The sequence below is a fragment of the Anser brachyrhynchus genome, assembly GCF_964034855.1.
Source record: "Anser brachyrhynchus genome assembly, chromosome: 10".
Lineage (NCBI taxonomy): Eukaryota > Metazoa > Chordata > Aves > Anseriformes > Anatidae > Anser > Anser brachyrhynchus.
Genome location: NC_137705.1, coordinates 12,039,676 through 12,063,164, shown reverse-complemented (window position 1 = coordinate 12,063,164; position 23,489 = coordinate 12,039,676). Strand labels below are relative to the sequence as shown.

General features: G+C 39.7%; 1 protein-coding gene across 12 annotated transcripts in view; it reads right to left on the bottom strand.

Annotated features, from left to right (window-relative positions):
- Nucleotides 1-787: 787 nt before the first annotated feature.
- The window catches only part of EEFSEC (eukaryotic elongation factor, selenocysteine-tRNA specific), a 163,969-nt gene continuing 141,267 nt past the window's right edge, over nt 788-23,489 (bottom strand). For 10 of the 12 annotated variants that reach the window (XM_080606091.1, XM_080606082.1, XM_080606086.1 and 7 more), the window contains one exon: nt 888-1,645. In XM_080606091.1, the coding sequence (XP_080462217.1) occupies nt 1,461-1,645 (185 nt within the window). In that variant the 3' untranslated portion in view covers nt 888-1,460. Of the gene's footprint in view, nt 1,646-17,673; nt 17,906-23,489 lie in introns of those variants that run through there. The other 2 variants (XM_080606081.1, XM_080606093.1) reach the window with 2 other exon arrangements.

Sequence of the window (23,489 nt, the reverse complement as noted above, 5' to 3'; positions counted from 1 at the left end):
CAGCAGAAACTGTTTGGGATTATTCCACACAGCACTAATTCTGCTCTGATTTAAAGGGACACCATCAACCTAGTTTACACACAAGACGCCCTGTCTCAAGACTGTCCAGCTGTAAACATCTTCTCAATAGCTGATATTTTTGCCATTCGTGCCCACTTTGGTTACCTGGAAATTAAAAAGAAACAAAAAAATGGGAAAAAACAGGATTATGTTAGCACGATGGATTCACACCTATTGATGGGCATTTGAATAACACTTTGATAAATGAGTATAGTGATCTATTGCACTTACTTCTATGTGCAACTAACACACTTAAGTTATTTCCCATGGCTGGCTCCACCGAATGTGTCGCAGGCTGCAATTTAACATCAGTAAGTAGAAGTAAATATTTTATTCAAAAGGCAGGAACTAACACTTTTCATGTTATCAAACCTGATTTCTCTTCAAGACTGCAGCTTCCATACCTGCGGAATTAGTGTTAGCTTTTATGTTATGGTGTTCTATGCTTTGTAAATAACAAAAAAGGGATACTGCCAATGCCCTCCTTTTTATGAGCCTAGAACATGAAATTAAGAGGAAGAACTAAAGCAGCCATGAAATCCCCATTAAACAACTAATGGTTTCTAAAGCATCTTGGAGATATTCATTTTACAAGGCTTATGCTGCAATCTTCTATCATTATTTTAATGAAATAAAGCCTCTATTTCCAGAGGCAACTTTTTCTTTCAAACGCAAAAGGCATTTCGGTTACAAAAAAAAAAAAGAAAACAATTCTGGAATAGGATTCAACACAGAACCAGCAGGAAATTCAGAAAAGCTATATTAAATGTTACCAAAGATAGGTTCTTAAACTTTGGAACAGCAAATAGAACAATTAAAACTCTCAGTTACACGCATCATTATGTTTAATACGAAAAACATTTCTAGATAGAAATCATTTATAACAAAGATCCATACCACCTCTTAGATAGCATCTTACATAGTCACAGCTGAAGGAATGTGAAATATTCATTGTAGGTTTCACCTATTATATTGTGTGCTTTTTGTCCCACACTTTGCTTGGGAAATAAACCTAAACAAATCAGCTTCACTTTGTAGATCACGTGAAATTCACATCTTGACTGCATTTAAATCAATATTGGTGGCAAACTTAAATTACATGAAACAATTCTCCAGAAGAACACCACTATCAGAACGCACACCCAAATGCACCCATTCAGCACGTGACATTCTCCAAGAGGCCGTAAAGATTCACACTGCAAAGATGACAAGGTAAGCACATTCTAACAGAATAAAACCAGACTGCAGAGATTTCAGAAGGTGGCACGTAGTCAGCAGGAGCTTCCAGGCTCAGGCTGCAACAAAGGAACAGGTCTAATGCATTCAGGCAAGAAACACATTCCACCTGAATTCATTCAGAGTCTGGTCTTTCCAGTGTGATCAGAGGCCTCTTTGCTTTCTCAGGATTGAATCATTTTCTTCTGCGTGTCAAAGACGTATCTTTTAAAGAGAAGAGTGATGGTAACAGGTTGGGCTGAATCATTCTTGCTGCTTTCATCCTCTTTGTTTGCATCTCCCTTCCCTGCCTTAGATTTTTTCTTGGAGGCAGCAGTGAGAAGCATCTTGGTTTCTGGCTTCAGCCCATCTGTAAAAACCAAGAACATGCATGACAAAACGGCTCAACATCACATTTCAGTGTGTCTGGAAAAAATGAATAGGCAACTTTACTTCTGAAACCAACCAAAGGAAATAAGAAAGTACATCAGGTACATTAGGAAAGTTACATTTCTGTATCACTTCTGGACTACGGTAAATTACATGAAAAGACAGACAAGCCTTCAGACATAGTTCACAACAGCAAAACCCCAAATCCAGTGCAGTTTCCTACATGATCATTCCCAGACCCATTCTACTGCACACCCTGCAACAGACTTCCTTAAGCTGTATCTTTCTACAGCTTTTAAAGTATTTAAATGCAGACAAAAATTTAAACAAGCCAGGCCAACTTGCCTGGTCTAGGTCTTTTACTCAGCAGACCTTTCCTATTATTTACACACGTTTCCCAGTTTCCTCACATCAGTGAGAGTATTTATAAAAACATAGGTCATGAATGAAAAATAACAAGTGCTAAAATACTGAAATTGTATAGAGCCCTATACAAAGAGAAGGTTCTTGAATGTCTTTAGTCTATCTCCTAGGCTTGCCATAAACACACTGCTTAGTTTTAGCAAATGATACAGCCCTTTTTTAATTTTGGGCTAAAACACAGCTAAAGGTTACAACTCACTTCTAAAGGGAATCAGAATTAACCTACGGATGACTCTAGGGATCTAAACCAACCTGAATTTTTTCTCCAGATATTTGCGTCCAGACATAAAAACTAGCCCTTTTCTTCGTAAATGGATACGGCTCACTTAAACTTTCCTATTTTATTTTGACTCGACACATTGGTGACATTTTAGAGAAGAAATGCAAGATGGCAAAGTCCAAAGAAATACGATAAAACAGGAAAGATGCAGCTCCTAAAAGACCACTCCTGAAGAATTGCTTTCTTAAAGCAGAAGAGAGAAAACTCCTTGGAAGCTTATTCAGCACCACCTGAATACACTGAAACGTGGTTCTCAGGCACTTGGCCAAATTCAGTTCAGGTATTTTTAACCTGCGGTGTCACATAACCTTATCTCAAACACTTAATCAGCTTCTCCCCCCTCATATTGAAATTCAGCTGTGGATTCTCATATCACAGCCTGACAAAAAGATTGAGATGCTTATGATTTACTGGAGACAGGAGGTCTACAAGCGCAGGTGATTTGCTCTGTTCCAGACACATCCAGAGAGCACTTTCAGCTGATTGCACGGGGACGTGGCACCAGAGCCCACCTGCTTGTCCCACTGTGTCAAGTAGCAAATTGTTCCAAGCCCCACACGAAGGGAAGGCAGGAACCAGGGAAGTGTTGAAGCAAGACTTGGAAACTGCCCATCTGCCATTGCATAACCAGAGGTTCTGAAGCAGCCCTCGTGCCTTGCCCTGCAGCACAGCAGCGCGGGGACTTTCACAGGCAGAGGGGTCTTGCTTCTTCCAAGACATGCAAGAGCACGAGAGGAAAACAACACAACTTACATAACAAAACAAACTACATCTCACACTAAGGTTGCAGAAGTCCAGCCTAAGGCAGAATCAAATTCACAGAGTTCTGCAGATCTCCTGTTTCGCAGTCACGGCAGCAGCAGATTTCTCTTTTCAGATCGAATACAAGAAAGCAATGATTATTTCATTGTGGAAATAATTGAGAGCGTTTTTCCTCGATGGCTGAGAAGTCTGATAATCACTATCTTTGCACATGTAAGGTTCAATTAATCAGACTAGATGATATGGTGTGGCCTGACCACATACTTATTATATGGTTTTATTATATGGTATAGTCATGTTTGATGCAGCTATTCCTTTTTTTTTTTTTTTTAATTGGACACTTTCATACAAATCCCATTAATATCATTAGTGTTACAATCACTCCATCTTCATTATGCAAAATAATTTACCATTACATGAAAAGCAACTTATTTCCTATTTGGAAAGCTCCAAGATCATCCTGGGTGCTGCTAGAAAAAAAAGCAACACACAAAAGTGAGGAAACCAAAATAAAAACAGCAAAAAAGAGTGACCTCATGCAGCCCTGCTCTCTACCTTTGCAGGATTTATTTCCTATTGTATGCTTTCTACTGTTTTGACCAACCTAATTGTAAGTGTCCCTGAACAGTGTTTCCTCCACTTTCCTGGGAAGACCATTTACTTCTCTGGACAAAGAAACATTTTATTTTGCTCTCTACTTGGTTTCCCTTTCTCGGTCTTATCACTATTGCTACGTTGCTGTTACTGGCACATTGCTGTTTAAGAAAGATGTTTAACTCCAAATCCTCTCAGAAAGACACACTTTAAATTAATTAAAGCAAACAAATCCTAAAACACTTCTATTTACGTTAGCAGGCTTCGCGAGACTAATTTCAAAAAATGCTAATTGACGGAAAGGAGGGAGGAAGGGAGGAGGTGTGACATTAAAACTGCAGCCAGTTTTCCCTTGCGGGTCTCTGGAGCTCGGCAGGCGGCTGCTGCCGTGCGATCCTCCTGTGCAGGCTGTAGGGCTGCCGGGCACTGATGCCTCCACACCAGGGCTGCATCGGTATGGGGGCGAAGTCCTAGCCACGAGGATGAAATCACCTCTGACAAAACTGAGCTTCAAAAGCTTCCAGTAAAGCCAAGAAGCACTCGGACTGCCCAATGTGAACATTACACCCCAACACTCAGTATATCCTCTTAGGTGTCTAAACAAAGAGCCCCGTGCTTGAAAAATGTCTTTTTCAAGAAAAATAGCATATACTGCACATGTACAGAGGAAAACACTTAAAACCAAGCAAATCTCACCTTCTCCAACCTATCAGTTCCACTTCCAAACACGGGAAGTAAAAATGCCTCACCTGCAGCTGTTAACACCTATTTGGATTCAAATAAGGCATCCCTGGTAAGAAGTTTACAGAAATGGAAGAATGTGATGGCTCCTACACGTGAAATTATGGGCTGAGAGCCAAAGGCAGCCCAGGTATTATTAAATTCACAAGGTATCTAAATTACCTAATCAGATCCCACGGCCCTCATTCTGCAAACAGATTAGGTGGCTGGCATCATACCCTAACAAATGGCATTTTCTGTTTTTCTGCTCTGGTGCCAGGAGGTCTAAGGGCTGAAGAGGTTCTGCGATACGGAGCGGCACAAAGGACCAGGCAGGGAGAGACAGGCGGGAGGCATAATCGGGGTTTCATCTACCTCCGCGGATTTCTCGCGTTACACACAATGCATGCTTTGCATTTTACAAAACCAAGGAAATGAAGGGAAATATATCTGTCACCAAAGAAGACATCAGACCTTTAATAGCTGAAATGACGGATATTTTTAGATGGAGGTCTAGTTTAACTTACTTACATTAAGGGTCTAATCTCTCCTGAACAATAGCTATGTTAGCTTGAATACATAGTGAGAAATCTGTTCCATTAATTAAGTGCTGCCTGTACTACTCGGATTTGTAGCAAATGTTAATAGATTTTTTTTCTTCCTCTGTTGGACAATTACTTTATTTTTCCAAGTTGCTAATGGATTAAATTGAAAAGGTCCGTGTGTTAAAAAAGACTTTAGCTTCAAAGTTCTCAGAAATGCCTTGCATACAACAGTGAGAAATACCTATATATTAATATTATTAATGGGCAGTCCTCAGAGGCATAGAAGAGATCTGAAAGCTTAGCAAATTCATTCCCACCCATCATAACCACGTCTGTAATAAGAAGCACCCAGGTCTTGTGTAAAATATACTTGTATATACTAACCTGTATTAGATATGGAAATCTAGTAGTAAAACAGTTCAATCTACTTCATTCTTCTAGTTTCAATTACTACTACTAATTACCAAATAAGAATATCGGCTCTTATTCTTGGTCTCATCACAGTCTCAAGGATTAAACCAAACTGAGCCATTAACAAATGCAAAAATAAAACCTACCAATTTGCAAACTCAAATGAAAAGCAATACATCATCAGGAAAAAACATTTTCCAAGTCTAAGAACAGTTTCATATGCACAAAATACAGGATAAGTGCAACATTTCATACAGTTTTTACAAATAAATCAAGCTTCTTAATGATTTGCAGTATCTCAGATTTGAAAGCATTGTGTCCAGCAGTTTTACAATTACTCATAAAAGAAGTCCAGTTCAGTTTGCATGGAAACATTCACGTTCCAGCAGCTTAGTATGGAAATGGCACATTGTGGAGTTCTCATGTCTAAATACAGGAAAACAATTTTTATTTTACTTTTTTTTTTCCCCTTTTCTCTTAAATGAAGATAAGAGAATCTATGCAAGTTTTAAGGTTTCTCCAATACTACATGTTCTTCTTATGATAAACTTAATCAGAGGTCCCTGTAGCAGGGACTCAGCAGAGCCTGGTGTTACACATTCCCCTGCTGACCGCTGAGGTCTCCACGTCCGGCCCAGGGGATCGGCTCCATACCAGACTGCTGGCAAGTGGCAGCCAGCACGCAAATCACAACACGCACATACAGCACATAAATGTCCGTAACCAGCAGGGTTTGCTTGTGTTTTGTTTTTACGACTACTACGTCAGCTGGAAAGAGGAAGAAAGCCAGTGCAGTATCTTTTCTTCTAATTCCTTTTTCTAATCCGACTGCAGGATGACAGACTATTGCTATGCTTTCCCCCCACCTACATACAGGTAGCAGCTGAAATAAAAATGTAAGTTTAATATTACTTTACATTTTACATTATCTCCCTACTTCACATCCTTCTTCAGTAAATGTTGTCATTCCTTATTAGTGTCATCTTTGTTGGCTTTTCTTTTGCTGCTTCTACTCCTTGAAAGGATTGCCAAGGGTGGCCTCTGCTATTTCTCCTAAAATCCAGCTCCTTCTTCCCTGACTCCCAATTCCACTTGCTATTCTGCATTTCAGCAGTTGACTCTTTCCTTTTCCAACTTCAATTTTCAGATTTCCCATCTCCAAATTATTTCCTGCTTCCCCAGATCATCTTCTCTTAAATACTGAAGAATAGTCCTGTCTCCTTTGAAGATAATTAAACATTTAAATGGAAGATTTTAAAGACTGAATGCTAGACACATTGCAGATGAGAAGCCAGATAACAAAATATCTCATTGTAGCCCAGCCAGAGATGGGAGTAATTTTTAAGCAACTGATAAACACGTCAGTGAAAACAGGTGTAATAATATAGGTCCCGGGCACGCTCTCCAGCACAGCCAAGGAGAATCATTTATTTTGCTGAACTTCAACAGCTTCCTTTCTCATATGCACACACGTAGAAAAAAATGCTAAGCATGCTAGCTAGCACTGATGAATATGAAGGTACTAGCTAGCATAGATCATTACAGATTTTCCTTATGGCATTTAGAATTGTAACGGTATGAAAATTAAATTACAAGATTTCAAGTTTCTTGGTTCATGAGAACTTGACTTCCAGAACAAAATTACAAATCCATCCTATCAGCAGCAACAGAAAAAAGCCAGTAAATGTACTTCAGCAAGCGCCAGCAGTTTGCTGAGAAAGTGTTGGCCCAGAGAAGGCTCACAACTCTGGTCACACTTTTAGGAAAAAAGATTGAGGCTACACCAGTAGCAGTCAGTGGAACAGAAAATACTCCTTTTTGCATTCACAGTTCAGAGATTCCTAGACTATTCTTGACCTGCTGATACTGTTTCCAAACCTGCCATTCCATCCAGAAATTTGTGAACAGAGATTCAATGGGAAAATGAACTGTTCTCCCTTCTCTAAATGTTCTATTTACTTCCTTTGACTACTGCAGATAAAAGACTCAACAACCTGCAATTTCTTGTTACCTGTCAACATCTAAATGTTAAAAATTGATGGAACATCAGAGAACAAGTTAACATAGCACATTTGATGTCAGAAGTAATTTTTATCCTAAGTAAATGTAACCTTTTAGTATGACAGACATTTTTCTTTCTTCCTGAGGCAAGGAAAGAAAAGAGCAAAACTTAAAAGAGGCAAAGGTTTGAGGATAATCCTTACTCACAATGGATTATTCGTAACAGCTGTTTTTCACAATTTCAGGATTTCCTTAAATTGAACCCTGCGAGCCTGAACCCTCATTACACAGTTAAGGAGTGTGTGCCTGCATCAACTCTCCTGCTAACAGAGTACAAAACCCAGCTGACCTGAAAACCAGAAGTGACTAGAGGCCCACATGGAGACATCCACCCCAGTCCGACGCAGGGAGGCTGTGTCAGAGGGGGAAGACTGCACTCTAATAAAGCTTACTGCAATGACTGGCACTTGCTGGTACTGCAGGACTTCAGAATCCTGTAGTTCAGCATAACACAAGAAAGAACAGAAAACGTAAAATCCTGTTGCCTGAATTCTTTATATTATGCTATTGGGTAGCAATTCTGCTTCTCTGCTAAAGATATATCCAGAATTTTAACTTTTGATTTTATTGCAACTGAGGTGGTCATTTCTCTCCTCCAACATCCAGCAAAGAAAACTTGAGCTGATCAGCAAAAGGCTCTCTTTCTAAAGCCTTCCAAGAACAACAGTCCTGTATTACTCTGCCCATAAATTCTGTATTGAGAACATCAGATATTCCACATCACAACTAGTAGACTGGATGGCTGGTCAGGTATAGACTGCTGGCCCTGTCTAACTTGCTGTCCCATCTGCCTGTCATTAATGTATCATGCATCAGAAAAAACAGAGATGAAAATTGGGTCTTGAGCTAGAGTCTGAGATCAGTTAGAAATGCCCTACCCGACATCAGGGTCAACACCCACCAGCCTTTCTAGCCAAAAGACTTAAGCGCAGTGCTCCTACTGGAGCCGATCTACTCTACTCCTAGGCATTCATCACTACGATAACAAGCCTAATGTAATTACCTAGACAATTTCAATGTAATAGTTGACCAGAGATTCACTCAAGAAACAAGCGATACTCCTGCTGCTGCCACTCCGAGGAGCTCAGGATTTGAGCTTCAATTACTTTCACAGATCAGGCAATGAACTTTACTTATGTAAATCCCTTCACAATTCTCCACTAATTCTATTTTGAATTCACACCACCTTTTCCCACATCTCTTGTCAGCTCTCTTCAGAAATATTCTGTTGATTTTCAAACTCCAGAGTAGATTCATTTTTCTCTTTTGGCTGGTACAAGATCTGCCGTTATCACCTTGCCTGGCTCGTGAATATTAACAGAAGTACAGCATGAAGTTGGCCAGTGAGAGCAATCAGCCTCCATGGAGACCGGGAAGTGGACTCCTTCCTTCCAAATGAGAATTACACTAATGCCTCAGCATGGCACTTGGGATCTACTCAAAATATCCATAATTCATTGTTTGATGACAAAGACCAGAAAAAAAAAAAGTCTAACAGCCACTTGGAGCAGACGTAGACTGCCGCATGCCCTGACCAAACGCTGCCGTGACAGCCAGCCTGCAGAGCTGCTCCTGCAGCTCCAGCTTGGTAGGCTCTGGTTGGAAATCCTTAACTACTAAAACATTTTCCCATAAACTGGGGAACAGCTGCCCCGCACCACATCACAGAGGGCCGCAGTTCAGTGGTGAACTGAACTGAGTCTTGTGTATCAATTTGTTAAGTTTATACAGGCTTCCAGACTGAAAGGCATTATTACAAGAGGTGGTAATGCTGGAAATAACATGGATTTCATTATGAGCTCCCACTTAGCAGAGAAAGAGCTAATCTTCCTTGATGAGGAAGACAGAAGCCGTTTTAATTCAAGAGGCTGACCTAGGTGAAGTCGGGGCCAAAGCTGTATTTGGAAAGCTCTCACGTCAAGCTGGACACAACCCTTTCAAGCTCAGTGCCAACTCTACACAATGGCTTGAACTGCACTCTCCGGCAGCCCTTAAAGGCACATTTTGTATCTTGGCTTTTGCTGCAAGCAATCAAGAAAGAATGCAAGAAAACAAAACTGTTTCCCAAGCACTGTTTGCTGGTGCCATAATTAATATAATCAAACAATTCCACAAATTGCTTCCAATTGCTGGCGTCACTTTCATGTGCAGAGCCAGACTTTCAAAGAAGGGCCCTTCTTGTCCTACATCCTTACGCTGGTAACCCTTGCTTCACACAATAGTAAACAAGCCCTCACTAAATAGTGTAGGGTAATTTGTACTGTAATAGGTCCCCAAGGCACCATGGACACAATTTGAAATGCCATCTAATTTTTCTTTTTAATTAAAAAAGCAGTTACTATATTTAAACAACAACACAAAAAAGTTCAGAGGGGACAGTTTGGAGTTTCCCACAGCTCTCTGGGACTTTTCTCAAGGTCAGGAAGAGTTTTATAGGCTCAATTGGTACAGATTTTTTTCTTTAATTAGTCTGCCATACCCTCTGCATGAAGTCAGCGTCTTTATTTTCAGTCTGATATTTTTCATATTGCTAAGTGGAGCTCAGGCTCCAGTATCACCTGAAATCTATTAGCAGCTGAATGGTTATCAATACCATACGTCCCTACACATGCCTTGCCTGTTCCACCCTCTCCATAGTCCTAAACTTGCCATCTAGGTGGAGGGCACTCAGCATACCACATTGCATTAAGCATGTGCCTTTAGTTTTATACTTTATTTCCAGCAAACTGCTCAGGATACGTTACCCGATTTCCAAGATATACATTACATAACCACATTTTAACCTGTTTTTTGTTATGATTAAAACCCAACACCGGATACAAACGGACCACTATCATCTGAAGCCATGTAGCAGGACAGCTTCTGCACCTGACCCTTCTCCACTGTCAGGTGCCACTGCTCTGTAACCACTTCATTAAGTAGTCTACACAAACCCCCACACACTTTACGTTATTTGCAGTTTCCACTATGGGTTTTCCAAAACATATCCTAACCCAGCATACCCATCAGCCCCAAATAGCAGCTCTGAAATGAAGTAACGCTGAAATGAAGTGACACTTAAGGTCTTAATTTCTTGGCTAGTTGGCCATACTGCAATACACACCGGCTGAAAGTACCAAACCTGACCTTGTCTTAGAGGCCAATCTGTATCTCAGCTGCCGTTACGTTGCATGCCACAACCATCTGTTGGCTAAGCCCTTCTAGGACACCTCTCTTGAAGAAGTCTTTATACTTTGCACTCCCGGAACACAGCTCTGGCTTGTAGGCTTCACACAGTTTTGTTTCTGATGCCAAGCACTAACACAGGTTAGATCAGAGACTCCAGGGCACTGTGATTACAAGGTCTTGGCTACGCAAATTACACTCATTCACAATACAATAAACCAACTCACAGAGCTACAAGACAGCAACTGAGGTAATCTTTGTCTTCTAATCCAACACCGTCCCATTAGTCTCAAGGAAAGGATTTTCAGAATAATTTTTGCACTGGCTATGTGTATGTTTTCAGAGCTTTAACAGCTGCAATTATGCCAGCTGAATTATTATACCAGCAATTATTCATAAACTGTTTTCTCTTGATGGTCACTCAAAGTGCCTGCAGTCACTGAGATCACACTCAAGTGCTATGCTCGATTCTCTCAGTACACCAGCAGGCAGAGCTCCCCCAGAAGGAAGGAATACAAAGACAGAGCTGGTTGTGCTAAGCCTGCTGATGATGTGCTTCAATGTTCTTCAAACACCACGAAGCAAAACAAATAACCTAGCCTTCTAAAGTGCATGGAAGATGCCCAGCACACAGCAGAAGCAATTGTGAAAAAAATGGAACTAATAAGGGCAACAAATTAATACAAATATACAAAACGTAGTTGGAAGCCTGGGAGCGTAGACAATTGTAGCTCATTACAATTCAACAGTAGAAAAATTACAGGCAGATCAGCATGTAACATCCAAGACTATTCAGAACACTCAAAGAGAGAATAGTGTCTTAAAATCACAGTTATTTGGACCGGGAGGGGAGGATGGTTGCTTATTTTTAGAACTGATCATCATCTCTAGCAATGACAAACATTTGCTGCTCCGCAGGTTGCCTGGGTATCAGGACTCTGCTAAAGTGAAGCTGGTCTTATGACAGATTCTCTTTTAAAAAAATCCACCCTCTCTTTTGCAGAATCACAGTCCTACAGGATTTCATTAGCACAATAAATATTGACAGCTAAATGGCTATACAGAGCCAAAACTTGACCTTCACTGCTTACTACTCAGCACAATGGATTTCTGTACTCACACACAACTCAGTGTTCCCTCGCAGGAGTCCTGGCAGGAGAACTCAGTATAAAATAGTATAAAACCATGACTTCTCATAACACTTTTACATAGCCAGCTTGACAAAAGCCCCTCTTTCATCAGGCCCTCTAATCAGTTGCACTTGCAAGAGCCTGGATACATACAACCTCACCAGCACTGTTTGTTCTCATCACATGGCTTCTACTACTGGTCTGGGGAACCAGGCACATCTGTGTTACTGGACCTCTAACAAGTACTCTTCCAGGATGCAAGAGAAGGAAAGAAACATGCAGACATCAACGTAAGTCAAATCTTGGAGAGTCTAAGACAGCTGCTGTCCAAGGCACTTTCACAAATTTTACTATAGTCACGGTCCTTGCTAATTAAATCCTCAAATCAAGAGGGAGAAAATCACCAAAATGTCCCAAAGAATTTAGCTATGTTATCTAGAAATAGTTCAAGGAACCACCGAGTAAAGGAACTTTCCTAATTCTGAGCCCCATAGAATATCAAGGCGGGACTAAATTTAACTTGGGCATGGGAGTTGTCAGGTCAGAGCCATGCAGCAGTGCACTGAAGATACTGATTTATTGTCAGTACCTCGCTCAGTACCTACAAAATAGTACATAAACAAAATGAACAATGCTTATGCTCTGAAACAACTAAAAATGTTCTGATTTCAACAAAAGGGACTAAAATTTCTCCAGCCTAGTGAAAAGGCAGCAACAACAACAAACAGTACCAATGTACAATCTCTCCTACAGCAGCCTTTCAAAAATGCACACAATGCGGAAAAAGTTCAGGTTCGCAGATCTGCCACAGAATCAAAGGCAATTCGTTACAAAGCAGCTTCAAATCAAAGTGCTGGATCCACAGGCCTGCCTGTAATCCTCCCATCTTGCTTGCAACTCTTGATGTGGAGTAGGCACCATAGAAGCCAGTTAAGCTGGACCAACACCGCTGACTTATCCCAGGCATCTGCTGCTCAGCGCTGGTCCAGAGTTTAAGTTTGGCGATATTCATCTTCCCCTGGGCTGCCTTTATACAGAAATCCTGAACAATGGGACTTCAGAATAAAGAATAAAACATTTTTAAAAAAAATTAACTTCTAGGCAAGGGCCTTTAATGCGATTAGAAGGGGGAGGGGGATTGGATAGCAGCTTTTTCTTTTTTATGTTATGTATATTGTGTGTAAACAAATATGCAATTTGCTTTAAAAAGATAAGGTGATTAAATTTTTATCGGGCTTGTACTCTGTTGTCATCACAACAAAGAGAATTAGGAGGAGGAAAGAAAGGCCTTTTTATTTGAATTATGCTCTTACCAGAGGTTCTCTACAGCACAGCTGTAAAGCCACTCAATGTTCTCCAAACAGGCCCTTTGATTGCATTTTATTCAACTTGTTTGCATTTGGAGCAATCGAAAGGAAAAGAACGCTCCACATTTTGATGTCTTAATGTTCCTTAATACCTTCTTTAATTTATATTAAGCTTCTTAACTAGGGTGATGAATTCTTCAAAAACAATAAAGACCTAGTGCAGAAATCTTTCACACACCATGAAAATTGAAATTATAATGTATTCATGGCTTTTTTTTTTGTTATGAAAAAACATCATTTAGAAGAAAGATTTAAAGTATAGAGAAAAATCCTGAAGTTGTACAAAAATTACTTGATCCACAGAAACAGATGAAAGTTCAAACTAATTACTACAAGGGAAATATAATGTTGTGGGAGGTGGAGCAGAAGAAACAGTATGAGAATCTTGGGTTACTATGAAGTTTTCAGTCTTTTAATAACCTATAAATTCCATCTCTATGACTTCCTACAAAAAAAGGACTCTGGAAATTTGCGTAATTTTATTTTACCAAGTCCAATTCAAATGTTTGCCAGTTTTTCTATTATTCACAGACTTCTCCCCTAAAATGGCTCTCCAGGTTCACAGCTCCACAGTGTATTTCCCTCCAACCTTCTTTCGCAGCCTGCCAAGACCAACAGCACGCATCGAGATCGGTGAACACAGTAACGGAGCGCTCCAACACCCCCAGCTGTAGCAGCTTCGCGGGGTGTGCGGTCCCTGGGTGAGGTTCCCATACTGAAATGCCATACACAGGTGGGATCTCAGTCAAATGGGAGGCAGGATGCATGAGAAAGGCAAGGGGCGTGTAATAAAAAGTACAGGAGAGGCCACCCAAGGGACATGACTGGATGGGTTTGTTTTTGCAGGCACTATGTTTTCCAGTTATTGTTACAGGATGCTCAGCCTGGTTAAACTTCAAACACAAAATATTTGGCCCATGGAATTAAATCTACTCTCAAATATTCCAATATTCTTAAAAATACCTTCTGCAGCAAATGAATGCAGCTTTCAGTGAAAGTCTACTACTGTATTAATCACCCTCAGCAGGGAACATCCAGACAAGCATATTCTTGCTTTCCATCCCGGTTTGTCTACTTTTTAATTTGATGATCTAATGGAACTTTAGTTCTTTAGTTCTTCACATACATGTGCACATACATATAGCCACAAATACCTCATTTTGCTCCCCGTTTTCTTCCACCAAGTCTGAAGGAGAAATGAGCCAGCAAACCCCAATGCAGTGCCTAGAGCTGCGCTAGAGGCTGGGGACATGGATATGGCATTGGAGACATGAGCATCCTATGCCAGTCTTGAACTACATCAAATCACCTGACAAAATCACCTTGAAAGAGCAGATTTGAAAAAAAAAAAAAAAAAAGGATATATCATTTTCATCTGGAATTACTGTTATTTTCTGTTAACTTCCATCAACTGCTCACCTCTCTTCCTTTTTAAGCAAACTTCCAGAAAGTTCAAATTAAAGCCTCATGAGAATGCCTGCCACATTTACAAAATGCTCATGAAAAAAGCTCACTTAGCTGTACCAGCAACCGACTGGCCACAACAATTAAAACAATTTAAAAAACACACTGTGCTGCCTTTACTATAAAGTAAAACAATGCCGATCTTAATCTGAGTGCACCCTGGGTGAAATGACACCTCCCCCTCCTGAACAGGGTCACACCATACAAGCACAGAAGCATCACAACCTAACTAACACAGCTTAAGAGCGTATATGGATCACTACAACGAAACTGAGGGAGCTTTCCCAACAAGTACTGAGAAACTGCAGACCATCCAAGGCAGCCCAGAATAGCTTCATAAAGCAGAAAGCTGTGCGTCGTCACCCTCTACCACGGTACTGTGTCGTCTTCACATCTGTCCTACAGCAAATCCCTGATTTTGCAGCAAACGGTGCTGAGAGACAAAGCAATGCTAAAATGGAAAAGAATTGAAGCACAATATTAACCTTTTATCCAGTAATGCCTACTGTATTCCACTTAAAAACTTTCCTCTGCATTTTTGTAAGCAAGCACGTAATTTGCATGTGCAAAGCAGTATGCAACTAGTTAGAAGCCTTAACTGTTGTATCTATGAAAGTTTGTGCCTTTAAGCAGAAATGATTCATGAATTTTAATTTGTTTTAAATGTTGAAAGATTCCACCCAAGTAAATTGAGTCAACAAGCCAGCAAAGGATGAAGACATGTATCTGTTTTTTATTTAAGAAATAGAAAACTCAAGTCTATACATTTCTTAGTTACCCACAAATCCTCTAGCAGTGAAAAACACTTTGCAATAACTACGTCTGCTGCATTTGTTCTAATTAAGACACTATGCTTCTCCCTATTCAGAACACGCTGGTTGAGCACCAGAGCCTTAACTGATTCTCTTTGTGTTATTTAACTACTACTATTTTAAAGTGTTCTTACACAAATGAATCAGCCAAAGGTGCTGGAAATTAGGACAGGTGGAAAAGATTTGTAGAACAGGAACTCTAATGATGCTGAAGCAGCTAACAGAAAATCTTAAAAATGTTAGAAGTCACTCCGCCCTCCAAATTCATACATTTAAAATGGGTATTTTTTTTAAAAGCATAATTATTACTCATATTTACCTCTTCAAAATCAAGACTTTCAGTTCAGCATTTTAATGCTTTTTCTCCATAAATCACAAAGCCTGGAAATAAACCTTTGAATCCAAAGTTGATGTTTTCTAATAGCTATTTTACAATACTTGGGCTCCAAATAAACAGCAAAGACTAACGCAGCCATATGGTGATACATTTACAAAGGGGCAGACATACTAAGACTTTAATCAAGATTGCCCAAGGTGCAGTACCAACAAGACAGTGACAGATTGAGCACATACAAAGAACTTAATACATCTATCCATGCCACAGCGATACTTCCATTTTTCTAGGCAAGCACCCAAGGGCTGGGTTTCCTTCCTCATCACACTCTTCCCGGGGCACAGGCTGTTCTAAAAGCTAGTCAAGTAAAATATCAGAAAATGCAGGTACACCTTCTGTCCAAGTCCACGGGAAGTTGATTTTAAGCTTGAAGCAGATTAGCTTTCCTGAGCCATCCCCTCAAAAGACTCCCCTCTTCTTTCTGAGATTTCCAGCCACAGATGTTTGGGAGTAAGATGTAGGCAATTCACAAGGCTCAGAAGCAGAAAGCAGTAACAAGCGTACTAATGCCAGGTGACTGGCTGGAAAAGAACAAGTTCCAGAAGCTTAACTTTGAAGACTTCCACTACCAGTGCCAACCTGCTTCAGTGCCCGGATCCAAATCCAGCAGTGAGAGGGGAAAAAGGTTCACAACTATAGTATTTCAAGGATGTTAGTGACAGTCAGGTCAGCCTTACGGAATATTGACCTCCTATCTGAAGAGTCACTGCACATTTCCAAAATCCCCAACTTGTCTTGACTTGCATTGCAAAACCCACACCCACTCCTCCCCCTAAAATTAGTGTTTCCAGGGAGCACAGTAAAAGGCAGCACTGAAGGAGAGGAAAATTAGATTATAAAAGACGTAACATAACCAGCCAAAACACACAAACAAGTTAAAAATAAATTAGCCCCATTACCAAAACCACAAAGGCAGCATCTTGTGTGATGACTGCTGATTTCATTACGTTTGGGTTCCAGTACAGTCCATTTCAGGAACAGGACTTCCCACATTTCAAGATTTATTATTCTTCACAAATAGCTGTTAAACATTTTCCTTGTGCTAACATATTAACATTTGTGATATCCTAACCTACTCAAAGACAACACAGGAATGTAGTTTAGCCTATCAACCTAAATAACCTGCAAATGACCCTACCAAAGCATGGAATATCTTTCGCCTGCTTGCCCTGACAAAGAGTTGCTAGAATATCGGACTTCTTGAAGGGGAACAGAGAGGAAATAAAACATTCACATTCAAATCACATTTTATCTGAAATTTATTCTCCATTTTCCAACTAGCTCCCCTTGCTCACATCATGATACTGCTCCAGTCAACTCTGCACTTCGCAACATCTACAAAGACATCCAACAAAAGGAAACAGTGTCCCTTCGAATACCCGTCTGTGACTGTGTTCTCTATTTAGACCCCTGCCTCAGGGTTTTAATTCCATCCTCCCTTACTCTCTAGTTAGCCTCAGTGGTCCTGATGTCTCCACTTATTGTTCAGGGCAGAGCTGATCAACTGCAGGTTCTGTGACTGCAACCAAGAAGCCATTTACAATTCCAACAGCTGTTACTGATTTTGCAGCACAATCATGGCAAATCTGTGGTTTAGACTCTCCCTCCTCATGAGGAGGAGGAAAACAACAAGAACAAACAAAAAGAAAAAGAAAAGGGAAAGACTGGGAAAGTCACATGGATAAAGGACACAGCCTGATGAGATAATCGTTTTGCCTTCACAAAACACTAGCAGCATAGGAACTACTATAGCACATTACACCAAGCCTGAGGTCCTACCTTACTCAGGTTCCTTCCTTATCAATAGATTTTGGAGGACAAGGAACTCTACAGTGCACTACAACATTAAGTCACATTCTCCTTTTAAAGACCTACATTCCCTGCAGACACCAGCACCTGAGCGGTAGTGCTACCTCAGGTAATGCCCAAGGAAGCGGTCCCACGAGGAAGCACATCTCCGTGAGGGTTAACATGTCAATCCCTGTGCACACGCTTTGTTGGGCTAGTTCAGCTTTCACAGATGAAAACAGAAGCAGCAGCAGCATTTCCTCATCCTGCATATTGACAATATGAGAATGTGTGTTTTACATGCAGTTCATCATGGCTACAGATCTACAGTAAGTTTACATTAATACTTAAACTGCTAAAATTCAAGCTCTGGTTAAAAATTCTGTGATGAAAGGAAAAGCTTAAGCAAAAAGCTGAATCTTTACAAAATAAAACAGATGCATTCCCTTCCAAATAGGTTTAAACCATATGTCTTAGCAAGATTTTCCTCAGGACAGTTGTCCTTTTTCCCTCTGAAGAAATACTGTATGGGAGACCCAGGGGAAGACAAGTCTGACTCTTGGAAGGAAAGTGGATACCTTGCCTAAGACTCATGAAAGTGGTTAGAATCAAGGCAGCATCTTAACTCCATCTCAAGAATAAAAAAAAATAAAAATCAGCCCTCATGTCTTAAACGAACATATTTAAGACAACCAGTGTGGTACCCACGTTCTGCTCTATGTGCAATAAAATCTTCAGTTTGCAAACAGGAGTGAATCAGCCTTATTTCCTGTATTGGGCAAAAAAAAAACTGAGCAAAAAGCACACTAATATCATTTCTGCAGCAAGTGGTAAGCATAGAGCAACTATACTTTTAGGATTATGTTTCACATATACATGCATCATCTTAGACCTGCTAACAGTGTTTCACTAAAAAAGACATCAGAGATTAGAAATATCCAAATGAGACCTGCTCAACTTGCAGCTCCAATGTATACTTTTAGTTAATGTCATCGGAACAAAAAATAAAAAAATAAAAAATTGCCATAACATTAGAAGAACCTCGCACTCGGCTGTGCTGACTTCTAATGAAAGTTAGTTTGTGCTCTGCAATCTAAAATTATAATGGACAGACCACTCTATTCCCACCTTTTATTCAGTCCTATTTTACTACTCCAAATATATACTACCTAAATTTGTATACTCTTTAACAGTAGTTAATCTTCAATTAAAATACCCAGAGCAGAAACTTAGATAACTGGTTTAAAAGGTAAAAGCTTATTGACAAAAACGTATTCTTCATATTGCCTTTTTTTAATTCTGCATATTAAAAATGTCATTTTTGTGACTTGGAAAAAAAAATCTTCAGGAATAATGAAGGCTAACAAAAGACTGAAGAGCAGTAATTTAAAAAGCTCCATATGTAGCATCCTGATTACTGTATCAGTCCCATTTCCATAACGAAGGGAGAAGTCACCAAACTGCTGCCTGTCCTTTCTGGTGACAAGGAAAGGGCAAAGAGGACAGAGTGTTTTCACGGCATCATCCTTCAGGCTCTAAAGGAAGAACAAGAAGTCTCCTGCAGTACAATATGTGGGTGTCAGTGTCCGGCACTTTTCTGGAATACGGTAACCCCAGCTCTGGTGGTCCCTGCACATGTACTTAATTTGGAAGCAGCTGGGTTCAAAAGTTTATCCTCACTTTTTGACCTGCAAAGGTTTAGTGTGTGGGCGTGTGCAAGTGTGTACATCATACCACACAAGCTGAAGATGTGCAGCCACAATATACACAGTGTGCGAGTGCTGATGTGTACGGTTTTGCACGCAAAGCACATTACATATTTTTAAATATCATAACATTATCTAGCATACATTGGATTCATTGCACTGAAGGAGCATTCAACCTTACCAAGCCAAACAAGGACAACTTGCATTTTAAAATTCAGTAGGGTTCCGGAATTGATTGGCTTATTTTCAAAAGAATACATTAATAAAAGAATTTGCTAATGCAATACTACCTACTTAGTTTCAACATGCTTCATAGAAAATACAACAACCAAATTTGCAAGCCCAACCAGATTAACGTCACTTACATGCCTGCCACAGGTACACCTGACTAATGGATACAATAGCCCAAGAATTATCTTCATATCGTTGTACATCACAGCCACTCCGAACTAAAGATGTAAGTGAAGCTGGGTTGAAGTAAGAGAGGCTGGGAAACTAGAAAGCACAGGGAATCTATAAAAGTCTGAAAACACTAAGTTTGTTAGTATTAGTGACAAAGGTACAGTCAAAGACTGGTAGAATAGTCAGATGTCAGAAGTTTTAAAGCATTCTCCAGGTGTCATCTGAATATTTTCTTGAATTGCTCTAAAGCACTCTACAATTGGAGGCAGAAATCCCTGATCTTGCCACAAAGGATATATTTTTCAGCCATTTGTCATTTCAGAGCTCAGCCACAGAAGCAAGTTAGTGCATAACAGCTGAGCTTCGGTAACTGAATACACTCCTCAGCACATCATATGCACGACAGAATTCTCTGGGATTTTAAGAGAGATCTGAGATTACGAACATATAGTTCATTTGTGATGAGGTTTGAGCATTCAGATACTGACTATCAATGAGATAACAAACAGCAACTCATTAATCCATGAAAATGTGACAGTATAATTGAGAGCAATAGTTTTCTCAGCACTTGCGTTATTCTGAAATCTTGAATCAATTGTTTACAGAAGCTCTTCACTTGTGTTGATAGCAGTAAGCGCTCTACATACCACTGAATCTCTAATAATTCGTAATGTGCAGCATGTATGAAGTAGTGGTTTGTTTTATTTAAAAGATAAAAACACCACACACAATGGATAAATAGTTCATGAGGGGAAAATAGATTTTAAAACGAAACAAGCACTTTGTGTTTGTTGATAAGTTGTAATTTTCAGTCAGAATTACACAACAGTAACTCTCTATGACAAACCAGCTCCAAATACAACACGGAAAAAACACTTGGTGTGCAACACAAATCAAATAAAGTCTGTAGGCATAATGACACAGAAAATAAAAGTTACTTAACAGAAGAGCCCATACATCAGCAACTGAAACTGCAAATTAAAACATAAGAAGGTGCCCCAGGGGGAACACTTAGCACAAAGACACTACAGACAGCAAGTCTATGAAGACCAGACTACTTGACCAATGCCAAAAAAATGCAAGTCTCTCTTCAAAAGTCCCAGGGACAAAAAGTGAAAAGTTAATGATCAGAGCCATTGTGCATGTCAAACTTTCTTACGACCCAAAAACCTGTACAGCTTTCCAGGGAAATTTCCGGTTTTCAACAAAAATGTTTTATCCATTGCATTAACTTCGTATCTGATTCCCCCAAAGGTGAAAAATAATGGCAAAAACCAAGATGACAAAAATTGTACTTCTCTTGTTATACAGTAGTCACATCTAATGCAAAAGAAATGCTTGTGAATTATTATAGTTTTAGCATAGAGTAACAATTACTTTTTTAAACAAAAAAAATCACGATTTTAATGTTTTACCAAAGCAGAGAAATGAAATAAAGTTCATTGAGCAAGAAAGGGACAATGAGGGAAGAGGCGGCTCTCCAGCGCTGCACATAGCCCTGGGGCTGACAGCTCTATACAAGGGATGCCACCGCTTGCTGCTGCGCGTGGCATGGACAGCACATTTATTCTCTCATAAGTAAACTGGATCCTACTTGTTTTTATGTATAAGTCTGGAGGGACACTAGACATTCAATGACTGAAATGAGAATACAATTGAACTAGTAACTGTTGCTTATTTCAATGAAAATTGAACAAATACTGCCTTACTGATGCCCAAAAACTGAAAGACAAATTGTTCTTGGGATATTATAGCCTAAGGGATAGATGCTTGGGTTGGGAATTAAGAAACACAGGCCTAGCAAGTTTTGTTTGACTTAGTTCACAGTATTATTCCATCTGTCTCAGTTTCCCCACTTATGAGATTAAGAAAACTACAATCCTTTATACAATGCCTTGAAATATACAGCCCTTTTTATGTAAAAACAGCTATATATTAAGTTTACAAAGCAGCATTGTTGATGAAACAGCCTGTTCCTTTTAATTTCATGTTTAAACAACTCCACTGAGGTCTGAAGATCATGATTTATTTTCAATTTTTCAAATTTGCAAAAAAAGACTTCTCTTGGAGATGTAATTCATGAGTTTAATGTTTCATCAAATATGCTTTTGTTAAGTGCTGTTGAACAGGCACATTACTCAAGGTCATAAACTAAGTCAAATCACAGGCAACTAAGCAACTCCTGTCCGTTTTCTACAGCCTCCATGCCTACCACAGAAGGCTAATTATTTTACAACAAAACTCGAGAAGTGTATTTTCTCCCCTAGAGCCTTATTTGTTCATTGTTTCAAAAAGTTCTCTGCTCTCAGAGTATGAATTCATGTCTGCAGTTCAAGTTTTCCCATCAGAACCACAGTGCTTAATCCATCCGTACGCCATCAAGAGTCAAGCATGTAACTTACCTTCAGCACTAACTTACGATCAATGCCAAATTTAAACCACAATGAAAGAAAACAGATGAGTTCAAAGAGAATCAGAAATGTCTCTCAACTTTACTAGACTGTGGTTCTTGCAAGGTCGTTGGTTAAAAAACAACGCTAAATTCTTCATATTTTCAAAAAAAATAAGAGTAATGTCTAGAACCAATTTATGTAGCCACATTCTTATTATGTCTAGTTTTGGAAGAAGTATCAATATAAAATGACCTGAGACATGAGCCAACCACTGCCACTTCCATTGCATTAAATGTTAGAATCGATCTTTTAGGCTTTTAACCAAAAACGACAAAACCAAAGCCAACTATCTCCACACAACCTTCACTTGCAGCACAGCAGGAGCAAGTGATGAAGCAGCCAGATCAGAGCTGAAAGGCCCTCAGCATTACACCTTGCTGCCATGAAGCTGTGGACCTTTACAGCACCTCCGATGGCTTCAGCAAGCTCTACTGTTAGGAAGCACCTGAGAAATGGAGGCAGCATACAGTGCAGGACAGTATGCAAGTCAGGATACTTGAAAAGCAAGCACAAGCTATGCATAGACATATTAATGATAGGACATTCTACAGAACATCTTCCTTAGTACAATCCTATAAGATACTCCTACTTTATACAGCCAAAGACTAAACCTCACTAATGGCAATGAAGAATAGCTCGTGGAACTTTGCCAACTGTGTTACCTTGCTGTGGCAAGAACACTGATGTGTATCAAGTTCTTTGAAATAGGAAAAGTCCTGTGACATCATGCTTAGAAGGTACCAGAAAGAGTGAAAAGAAAATCTAAGTTTACTAAAACTTTGATCTTTCCACGCCCCTACAATTGGGAGTTGCCAGAAACTAAGGAGAATTAGGTCATCTGGAGAACATCTCAATATATTACGGAACATTTCCTGAAAGTCCATTTCCAGTTACACTATCAGACTATTTCCCAAGTCTTACAAATTATGTGACCACCAGTTTTCTTCTGAAGATTAATCCCCAACCAACATTAAATGCAGTGGATCAAAACACACTACTGTGACAAACTATTTATCAACAGTCAATGACAACAGGCCCATCATCTAACTGGCTGACCTGATAACTAACCTACAATCAAACCAACTGCAAAAGCTCCAGGAGCTTAGCTTGTACCAGTGGTGAAACAGAACACCACATTGCTCTTCACTGCACTGCAATAAACCCGCTGGCAACTTTACTTAATCTATCTCTGCTCTACTTCCTTGGAACACAGGTAATATCTTCCTTCACTGGGGTAAAAAGGAGAGGATAAACTTCATCTGCTTGTGAAACATTCAGGCACTAGCAGGAAGATGAGCACTATAAAATATCTGGAAAAAGAACTTGTAAATATTAATATAATGGATA